This window comes from Gopherus evgoodei, chromosome 2 (genome assembly GCF_007399415.2).
Source record: "Gopherus evgoodei ecotype Sinaloan lineage chromosome 2, rGopEvg1_v1.p, whole genome shotgun sequence".
Classification (NCBI taxonomy): Eukaryota; Metazoa; Chordata; order Testudines; family Testudinidae; genus Gopherus; species Gopherus evgoodei.
Genome location: NC_044323.1, coordinates 158396445 through 158407135, shown reverse-complemented (window position 1 = coordinate 158407135; position 10691 = coordinate 158396445). Strand labels below are relative to the sequence as shown.

Below are 10691 nucleotides of genomic sequence, written 5' to 3'. Positions count from 1 at the left end.
TATTACCCCCCGACCCCTGTCCCGATTTTTCACAGTTGCTGTCTGGTCACCCTAGTGGGGAACATAATAGTGAGACCGAGAGACGATTTGGGCCCTCTGGCCATTGGTTGATGTCATCCGTAAACATCAAAGGCCAGGCAGAGCCAGTGCTGGGATCACGCTAGGAGCTGAGGGGGCTGAACCTTGGTAGTTCAAGAAACCCCTGGCTTCCTTCTCTCCAGTCCCTCTTGTATGAGACATGTGACTCTGTGGAGGAGTCTCTCTTTTCACTCCCTGTTGCTGTGGCTGTCAGCATTTCTGTTTAACTTGAGCCATGTAAGCAGGGGCGGCTCCAGGCACCAGCGCTCCAAGTGTGTGCCTGGGACACCAAGCTGCGGGGGGTGCTCTGCCGGTCGCCGCTAGGGTGGCAGGCACGGTGCCTTCAGTGGCTTGCCTGCGGAGGGTCCACTGCTCCTGTGGCTTCGGTGGACCTCCCACAGGCGTGCCGAAGCCGCGGGACCAGCGGACCCTCCGTGCTTGGGGCGGCAAAATGTCTAGAGCCGCCCCTGCATGTAAGCACATGGAAAGCGAAAGGCAGGATAGAAATCCAAACACTAGACAAAGTAGCACAGGCACATTTCCCTTTAGCTGCCATTCGGTCTGGCCTGAAAGACTCACTGGTGCTTGTGCAGTGGGATAGTGCACTGGAGCAGATGCACTAGATTTCTGCTCTGGGACTGTGCACCGGTGCATATGCATGAGGATGGTGTATTGGGCACGTGCACTAAATTTGTGCACTAGTGTGTGCTCTCTGACCCTCTCCACTGACCCTGGATTTGTGCATGGGGATATATGCGCCCAAGACACCGGGCTCACGCGCTAGACTTGGTAGCTAACATGCTGATAGCTCTTCCTGTTTGCAGATCACAAAGGAGGGTGAGAAACAATATCTCCCTTTTATAGAAGGGGAAACTAAGGCACAGCAATTTATCCAAGGTCACACAGCAGGTCAGTGGAAAAGCCAAGCTTGGACTCCTGAGCCCCAGTCCCTTACACTAACCACCAGACAATGTTGCCCCCTGCAGCTTGACAGAGAGAAGATGCTTGGAGGGAAGCAAAACAATTCACTGCAGTAAAGTGCGGGAGGTACAAAGGGCGCCTTTATACTTCCATTAGCTCCCAGAAGGCTGTGGAAGGCAGCTCACAGAGGTCACTGGGATGATCTCGGCTGAGGTTGCCACTGGGCACACTTCCAGAGAGCCCTCTTGCCAGGTGGCTGCGGGAGCCAAAGGGGGTCAAGTGGTCTCAGGAGTGGTAGAGCCACACAGAGTAGTGTCTCTACAGTGTGAACATGGGTGATGGCTACAGGAAGTGCGGCAGAAGCTTCAGGAAGAGTCCGGGAAAAGTGACAACAAGGGACTTTCTTCTTCCAGGCCTGCTCCCCTGCGCTGTGTATGGGGACAGGAGCATGTGTGCAGAGGGAGCTGCAGGGAGGGTTTGGGGTTACAGATACAGGGATGTATGCATGTGACTCGGTGGATGGGAGACGCAGCAAGGCGTGGTGCACCGCCAGTGCACCATATCTGGGTTTGCTGATAAGAATGTGCACACGGGAGTAGCTGGGTGTGCGCAGAAGGTGCAGTAGTCACAGTGGATGTGAACAGGCATGGATCTGAGGGTGTACATGGACGTGGCTGTCCATGCACAGCAGTATATGGGCATGAATATAAGTGGGGAGATGGACGCGAGGCTAAGGGGTGCAAGAATGTGTGTTTGTTAATGGGGTGCACAGGGATTGCATGGACATGTAAAGTGTGAGTGTAGATGCATATGGTATGGCTAGGAGACTGTGAAGGGATGTCCATGGGGGTGTTGGAGTGTACGCTCACTGGAGGCTATGGGCAGGAATGTAATGTGTATGAGATGCTGGAGAGCGTATGCGTATGCGTATGAGTTTATCTATGGAGGGATGGCTGTGGTGAGTATACACTCCTGAATACGAGTGCATGGATGGAATGTGTGCTGGGTATGCAGGGACTCATGGGCCTATGTGAGTATGTGTATGTTCTGGACCTGTCCATGGATATGGCAATGGGGCAGCGCCTGGGCACAGACAGGAAGCCTTAGCCTGAGGCGAGGCAGTGTGCTGGAGTCCCCGGCTCCAGGATGTTGCAAGTGGAAGAACATTTTCTCTGCACAGTGTCTAGGCGTGAGGCAGGGAGCTGGACAGGTGGCAGGAACTCCCCTACAAGCTGAGGTCCACCACAACATGCCTGTAGACCAGCGTGCTGCTCTTGAAGCTGGGGGACAGCAGAAGGTCCATGTCCTCCAAGGGGACGTAGTGGAAGGCCCGGGGGGCTTGGACAGAGAGTTCCTGGAACTTGACAAACTTCTGCTTCTCCTCATCCCAGAGGTAAACGTGGGTGAAGGAGAAGTCGCTGCCCAGTGCCATGTACTGGCGCTGGGACACCAGGAAGGGCTGCATGACCATGGAGCCCCGCGAGGGCAGGGTCTGCAGCTCGGTGAAGCGCTGCCCCTCCCACTTGACCACCTTGGAGTCCCCGATGTAGCGGCTGAGGCACAGGTAATTGTCTTTCTTGAACTTGAAGTGCTTGACCATCTGCACATCCATCACCTCGGCCACCTCCCCCTGCTGCAGAAACTGCTTCTGGGTGCGGCTCCACTGGTAGATGACGGGGGCCTGGGAGCTGCTGGAGATGATGAGCCGGGGCTTGCCTTCGTTCTCCACGTATTCCACGTCGATGTCGCGGTGCCAGGGGTGCAGGGCCTGGTGGGAGTAGAAGCCATTCTGGTTCCAGCGGTAGAGGCTGGTGGAGCCGGCCTTGGAGCTGTCGGCGATGACAAAGTACCAGTCACCGTCAATCTGGAAGGCCTCGATGTCATTGGGCTTGCGGATCTTCCTGCTGTCCATGTCCTGGATCTTGATGAACTTGTCCACGTTGGTATCCCAGCGGTAGATGTAGGAACCGCCAAAGAGCTGTGCCACCACCACGTAGAGCTGTGACTGGGCCACGATGGGCTTGCAGTACACGGCCGAATGAGCTGCAAGGGGGCAAGAGGCAGAGTCAGCAGGGCAGGCCCCTGGCCCCCTGCTCCAGTGCACAGTGTGCACGCATCAGACATAGTCTGCACCCAGAGCCACAGAGATTCAGCCCAGATTCTTGTCCTCTCGGTGATGCACCCAGAGCCCATGCCAGGTGGGCAGAGAAATCCAGTTCCGGCTCTTCATACTCAAAATGAATTAGGCTGAGGGTTCCCTCTCCCTATCAGGACTGAAGATCTTTTTCACCTGTGTCTGTCACAGACACATGCACTTCCTGGTGTGCGGGGAGAGGAGAAGAACCTGGACTGGATTTTGGTGCCCATCTGGAAGGATGATGTCCATGTGGAATAGCTCTGGAGCAGTTTCCAGTAGCTAGTGGAGGAGAGTGTCCCAGGTGAGCAGCGTTAGCATACCTGCTTGCAGAGACACATACCACACACTTGTGCACACACCTGCATAGTGATGGAAAATCCAAACCCTCTCTTAGGCTAGGCTTCCCAGGAAGGAGGTGGAATCCCCGTCACTGGAGGATTTTAAGAACAGGTTGGACAAACTCCTGTCAGGGATGATCTAGGTTTACTTGGTCCTGTCTCAGTGCAAGGACATGAACTAGATGACCTATGGAGGTCCCTTTCAATCCTACATTTCTATGATTCTATAACCACTCACATATACATACACAGCAGCACTTTCACATATGCACACAAACACTTGGAGACTTTCCCATATACGCATGCACGCACTCTGCTGTTGGCCTTGAATCTGAAGGGGGCTCCAGGTTGCTTTGCTGTGACAGCGAGGATGCAGCTCCTGCAATCTGCACTCCCTGCCTCTGCCCAAAGGGAGTGGGAAGAACCACCCGGCACTGCCAGGTGTTTCTGCCCCTAAGCTCTGCATTGTAAACCCCAAGGGTAGCTCACAGCTTCCCAGGAACCATGCCCTGAACCACGCCAGGGAGGCTAATGTCCCCTCTTCCTACCCCCTGCCATGTACATCTTCATGGCTCATGCAATAAGAGACTGATTACAAGTGATAGGATCTTGCTGTTTGGTGATGATAGGATCTTGCTGTTTCTCCTAGTGCTCACTATTATGAGACTTGCTGTCTCCCATCTCAGGCCCCACTCCTACAGGGAAGTACAGGGCCATGGCAGGATGTCTGTCTGCATGGCTGGTCCTTACCAGTGATGTGGTCAAAATCCCGTAGCTTGCGCTCCACATAGTCCCACTTGAGGATGGTGCAGATGCTGGCACTGGGCTGTGCCAGTGCTATATAGAGGTCGCTGCTGTAGACAAAGGGCTCAGCTGACACCGACTGGAATGGCAGGACCTGGTGCACCACAAAGTCTGGGAGGGAAGGGATGAAGATGAGGCAGCAGTGGGGACCCCCGTCATAGCACCCAGCCCTCTGCTCCCTGGCCATGGCAGCATCACCAACGGCTTTACTTTTCAACCATGCCCATGGAAAGTGGCCCCATATCCACTCTCCCCTGCCTCCAGCCCCAGCCTGCTAAACAAGCACAAGTCATGCCTTGTGAAGCAGTGAGAGCAGCAGCCACTCCTACCTGTCGTGATGCAGCTGAAGTCCTTCAGGGCCAGGTCCCAGATCTTCTGCCCCTGGTAGCGGATGGGGCTGCTGCAGAAGATGGCAGGCACTGTGGCATTGGTCCTCTCCATCCATTCCACCAGCCACTTGATTTTGCAGTCGCAGATGAAAGCGTTGCCCCGGAGGTCCCTGCGGAGGGGAGGGTTTACAATGGAGCATTGGTCACATGAGCAATGAAACCCCACTACCGCCCGTCCCTCACCCCGCAGCTACAGACAAGGCCGGGAACCCCAAAGCATGTGCTTATGGTCTGGGCCTGGAGAAGGAAATGGATTCAGGTCTGGGGGAAGCTAGTCTCAACCCTGGTGTGTGGGTGGGGAGCACATTTAGTCCCTCGTGCCGCGTTAAAGAGACCCACCCCTCTGTTCTCCCTCCTGTGCTCTGAGCCCACAGAGCCCTAAGGTGCATGTGGATATTGACATCTTCCTTTCCCGAAGAGATGGCTAGGGAGCTGGGTGCTGGATCTGCAGGCCAGGAGGGGTGGGGTGAAGGCACTGGGGTAGGCAGGAGAATGGAGAAGCAGGTTGGGCTGCTCAGAGGACCAAGGTTCCTGGGCTCTGATATCCTGCTCATTGGCTCTACAGAGCATGGGACAGCAGCTCCCTCAATAACAGGCTCTTAGTGGTGGTGGGAGACCTGGGCGGGGCCTTACAGGTCACTGAGGATGTCCAGGGGTATGAAGATATCTCTGGGTAGTGTCTGCAGGTTGTTGTTGGCCAAGGATCTAAAAGAGAGGAGAGAGAGAGAGAGACATATTACCAGGAAAAGTGGCACCTCCTTTCGAACGGACCCTGGGCAGAAGGCCTGTCCCAGAAGCCAGTACTGTGTCCACAGTGGCAACCCCCAACCCACAGCTCCAGCTTTCTTTGATAGGCGGAGGTACCACCCTAAAAGTCAGAGAGGCAAGGTTGTCTGCTTGCTGCGAAACTCACAAATAGATGGACCCATTGTACTGCGTCAGGCATGCCATCCCCACAGGCACGTGCCCAGCATGCCAGGCATATTATACCCACAAGCTCTGTGGTGCACATTATACCCACAGACATGGTGAGGTGCGCTAAACTCACAAGTGCTGTGAGGTGTGGCATGACCATGGGAATGCCATATCCACAGGACGTGCTAGGTGCACACACAGGCCCACGCCAAGCGTGCCATGCCCATCGGCATGGGCCATACTCACAAGTGTGTCAGGGACTTCAGTCCTCGGAAGGTAAATTTTGACAGAGAGCGGATGTCATTGTTCTCAATGAACCTGCAGGGAAAAATGAGGACACAGGTCAGGCCCTCTGCTCCCTGAGAGGTGGTGCTGCCAAGCAGCCCCAGGGACTGAGCTCCCCTCTCTCCTGGGGTGGCCCCTTCAGATGGGAGGAGAGCATCCATGAGGTGGGATACCATGACCCCCCAACCCTAACCAGAGGTGGCACCCTCCCTGGAACCCCTGCCCCCCGAAAGACCTTCTCTTCCCAATTCCCACCATCCCCTCCCTCCAGCTGACCCTGGTGCGAAGGAGAGGCGAACGTACAGGTACTGCAGGTGGGAGAGGCCAGTGAAGGCATTGTCCCCAATCAGTGTAAACTTGTTGGAGTTCAGTAAGCTGCAAAGAGAAGGGTAAGACATCAGCTCCGGGGGCTCTCCAGCTGGGCTGCATTAGGGGTACTAGGCTGAGAATAACAGAGATGGGAATCCCTTCCCACTGCTGGGGGTGCACTGAGGAGACAGAAATCTGGATGCAGGGTGTGAGTGCAAATGCTACCTGCTGCAGCTCAGCCGTGGCCAGGGGTTAACCCCCGACGCCCAGGCAGGGGAGGGTTCCATGGAGTGGAGGAGGCCTTCCCATTGCACAGGGCTGAGTGCCTCCGTGTAGGATAGTGGGGGAGCAGAGTAGTCCCTCATGCCTGTGGTTTGTCCTGGTGAGAGGAGATAGAGGGGAGGTTTTCTCTGCCCATCTGTATTTCCCATGACCTCACCATTCAGCCACCTAGATCAGGCAGGCCCAGCTTTCAGGGAGATCAAACCTTACAGCTCCAAGGCCTCCTGAAGGAGACTCTGCCGAGCCTTTACCAGCTGCCTTTACCCCTGCTGCCTCACAGGGTATGGGAAGGCCTGTGTCCCCATCCCTGGGGACTGCCATGGCAATAACAAGCCCCCATCCCAAGGAGAGACCCAGAGACGTACAGGAACTGCAGGAGGGGGATGTGAGCGAAGGCTGCTGCTTTGATTTCAGTAAAGGCTGCATTCACCATGGTCCTGCGGAGAAGGAAAGGGGGAGAGAAAAGCTCAGGACCATTCCAGGAGGATGGGGTGTTCAGCACTCAGAGAAGTGACAGCAGGATAGTGTGGGCTGGAGTTAGGCAGACAGCAGTGTGCAGAGCCCGTCAGGGACTTTTCAGCAAAGTTTGATTCTGTGGGGAAATGCCCGTTCACAGAAACCAAAGCTGCCCTCAGGGAAGGATGGTTGGTTTCTACAGGTTTCCCGTTTCCGAACAAACTTGAAAACACATTTTAAATTGCCGAGGGCTCCCCTTTTTGGACATTTTCCAAATGAAGGAAAAAAAGGTTTGTTTTTCAGGTCAAAATGTTTTTTAGTTTCCAAATTTTAGTGCATGGTAAAGGAAAAGTTTTTTTTTAAAAGGTTGAAATTGAAATGATGCATTTCCCCGGAATCAATTTGAAATTTTCTACCGATCTTTGGTTTACAAACGTTTTCAAGATTTCAACTTTTGGTCCTGATTCAGGATGGGGAAAATGTAGAAATCTTGAAAATCCTTGCAGGTGAGGACAAGCATTTCCTGCCCGGTTCAACTGGCATGTGCTCTGTAAGCATCTCTGCCTCGCGTGTTGCTCTGCCAACACCCCTCAATGCTGGCCCACAGCCCCCCTACTCTCCCAGCCCCAGGGCCTGCCACAGCTCTGCCGACACCCCTCAATCCTGATCTGCAGTCTCCTGTTATCCTAGTCCTAGCTTGGCGTGTTCCAGTTATTGCTCTTGGATCCAGGTACGGCCTTTCCAGGGGGAGGTTTATACCTGCCCTCTGCTCCTCAGGTAGAGGAGGTATATTTAAAGAGCCCTCTCTCTCTTTTTTGCTGTAATTACAGCCTGTAGGTCCAGGGAGGTCCAGCAGGTCCAGTCGACAGGGCCATGCGTGTTCAAAGGGAGCCTGTCTGCCTCCCGCTGCAGAGAGCTGGTCTGCCTGGGACAGGTCCAGCCAGTGCAGTCTGATTGGAAATAAACCAATGGAGGCAGTGATGCTCAGTGTGTGTGGGGGGCAGGAGAGGGGGCAGAATTGCTAATGCAATGCAGGACCCACAGCATGGAGCAGGTGCTCCTCATTTGCATCATCTGATTCTCCCACTCCCCAGCACCCTGGCGAGGGGGATGGACTGCAGCAGAGCCAGCGTGTGCAGGAAGGAAGAGTGCTCCTGCAGACAATGAAAGAATGAGGTCAGCAGGCATCCCAGCCTGGGCTCTAGGGTTTGAGGGGGACAGGCCAAGGACAAGGGGCCTAGGATGGGCAGAAGTTGGGTATGCTTCAGGGCTTCAGACAATCTGTATTAGAGATCAGGATTGGAGTTATGCAGGGGGTGGGAGGCAGATTATCTCCCATCTGCTATTGTGCTGGTGCTGGCCGCTCTCAGAGACAGGACACTGGGCTAGATGGCCCTCGGGTCTGATCCAGTCTGGCAGCTCCTGTGTTCCTATGGAATTTCTCAGGCCCCACCAGGGACGTAGCCAGGGGGAGCATGCGGTGCACCACACAGCAAACAAAAAGGGACTCTCTCTCACATGCACGCACTCCAGCATCAGACACATACACACACACACAAATGCCACACAGTAGATGCAAACCCCAGACAAAAAATACAGGGGCACTAGACGCACACACCTACCAAGCACATGCACACACTTCCCCCACACCACCCCGGCAATCTACAAAGGGTCAATTTCAGTATGTCACTGCAGAGATACAGCAGTGACAGGAGCATGAGATTCTATTAAACCATTCCTTTTCCTTCCCTGTTCTCACCCCAGCCAGGCCAGGAGGGACCCGCAGGCAGTTAGGAGCTCTTTGAGGTCAGTGAGAGGTGATGGTGCCATGCCGAAGGGGGCAATCAGGACCTATTGCTAGGTCTGGATCAGCTGTGACTAAAACAGTGAAAGGAAAGGCCTGCCTATTTCTGTGCTGAGGAGCTACCAAGGAGGTGGCAACACACAGATGAGAGTGTTCGTGTAGCCCTCTCCCCCACACACACACACTTCCTGCACTTGCACCAACACACACTACTTTTCATACACCTCGCTTTCATTCACACACACAGAGACACACACTTCCAGACACAAACCTGCTCATTTATAAACATAATGCATTTGCACAACACACACATGCACTGCACGTATGCGCACCTCCCCACACCTGAGGAACAACATGCTCACCCAGCCATGCACATGCTTTCACTGATGCACATCCAGACACATAACATGAGCAGAAAGAAAAATACACCCAAGAGGTATAGACACCCAGCATGGTCATGACGACGTGTTTACATGCACACACACAATTGTCTCATACCAATAAGCAGCTACAGTATACATACACAAGAACCTGCATGCACACAGAGGGCTATTATTGAACACAAATCATACATTTGTGCACACATATACCCCACTGATTCACACATACACCATCTCAAACCCACTACAACCCTGTTCTGATGTAACCCCAAGGAATATGCTGACTTCTGGGAACCCTCCGATAGCATCAAGGGCCCTCAGCCTTTTAGTCTAAAGCTCAGTCAACCCCATGGATTCCCCACCTCCATCTCCCTCAACCCCAACCGCAGAGTTTTCCGTTGCCCACTTACCTCCCCCACCATACCCCATTCTTCATCCCAGTGATCCCCCCTCCACCCACTCCCTCCTGCTCTGATGATACTCACAGGGAAATGACCTCTGGGGGCAGGTTCCTGGGGACCGCTTTGGAGTCGATGCAGAAGGCAGTGTCTCTGGTGCAGGAGCAGCTCTGGGGACACGGGGGCAGCTTGGGGGCTCGCTTGGAGCTTGCAGGCAGCCAGAGGTAGGCCAGGCTGATCAAGAGGAAGGCAAGGACTTGCCCCATCCGTATCACTTTCCCTGGCTGCAGCTCAGCCATCACCCTGGCCTGGCCTCCGTCCCCTGCAGGAGAAGAATCCCCCTGTGGACGGTTGCTTCAGCTCTGCTCTGTAATCCTCCCTCCTCTCCTGGCTTTGCTGTCAAGCCCAAGAGCTGCAGTGAAGAGCTGAAGCAAACCTGGGAGTGAGGATGCCACAGTCCATCATGCTTCTCTGCAGAGCACCACACTCAACTGCTAGGGTGGGGGAAGCAGGAGTGCTTTGCTGCTGATTGATTTGTCTAAGTGATATCATGGCTGAGGATCTCTGGTGCATGGGAAGTGTGTGAGCGTGCCGCATGCAATAGCATGTGTGCCTGTGCACACTGCATGCACTAGTATGTTTGCAGATGCGAGTGTGTGTATGTACTGCATGTAACTGTGTATGTGTGTCTCTCTCTCCAGGTATGAATTCTGCATGTGTGTTTGAATACATGTGTGTGTCTCTGTGTGTGCACGTGAATGTGAAAATACATGTGCAAGAATGTAACTGTGAATGTTTGTAGTGTGCATGCAAATGCAATGTGTATACAAATATATAACTGTGTGTGTACTTTGTATGTGCAGGGCTGTGACCGATGGAGCATGTATGGGTTGTGAACGGCTCTGACTGGGCTCTTATGTGCCTGAGAGTCTGTGTGTGCTTGTGTGACAGTATGAGCCTGTGTGCGCCTGGGTTGTGTATGTTCTATGTGCGCTTGTGTGTTTATGTGTGTGTGAACATGGGTGCACATGCATGCATGAGTGTGTGACTATGTACAAGTGGGTCGGTGCACTTGGGTGGATGAACAGGTGTGCACATGGAAGTGTGTGCACCTGAGTGCTCTTGTGTGTATCCCGAGAGCACTGTTAGGGCAATTAAAGCACAGACTCTTCCACTGGCTTCTGGCCCTTGCTGA

The 10691-nt window shown here is 54.0% G+C and overlaps 1 protein-coding gene across 2 annotated transcripts; it reads right to left on the bottom strand.

Moving 5' to 3' along the window:
* Positions 1–488: 488 nt before the first annotated feature.
* LGI3 (leucine rich repeat LGI family member 3) lies at positions 489–10116 on the bottom strand. 2 transcript variants are annotated; one of them, XM_030552104.1, is made up of 8 exons: positions 9584–10116; positions 6824–6895; positions 6144–6242; positions 5829–5900; positions 5301–5372; positions 4608–4777; positions 4225–4389; positions 489–3042 (listed from the first exon to the last, which is right to left on the bottom strand). In XM_030552104.1, exons 1-8 carry the CDS (start codon positions 9793–9795, stop codon positions 2225–2227), a joined length of 1680 nt encoding a protein of 559 aa, XP_030407964.1. In that variant the 5' UTR covers positions 9796–10116; the 3' UTR covers positions 489–2224. The 2 variants fall into 2 exon arrangements, with proteins under 2 accessions (XP_030407964.1, XP_030407966.1); XM_030552106.1 differs by having other exon boundaries at positions 6171–6242; positions 9584–10114.
* Positions 10117–10691: the final 575 nt, after the last annotated feature.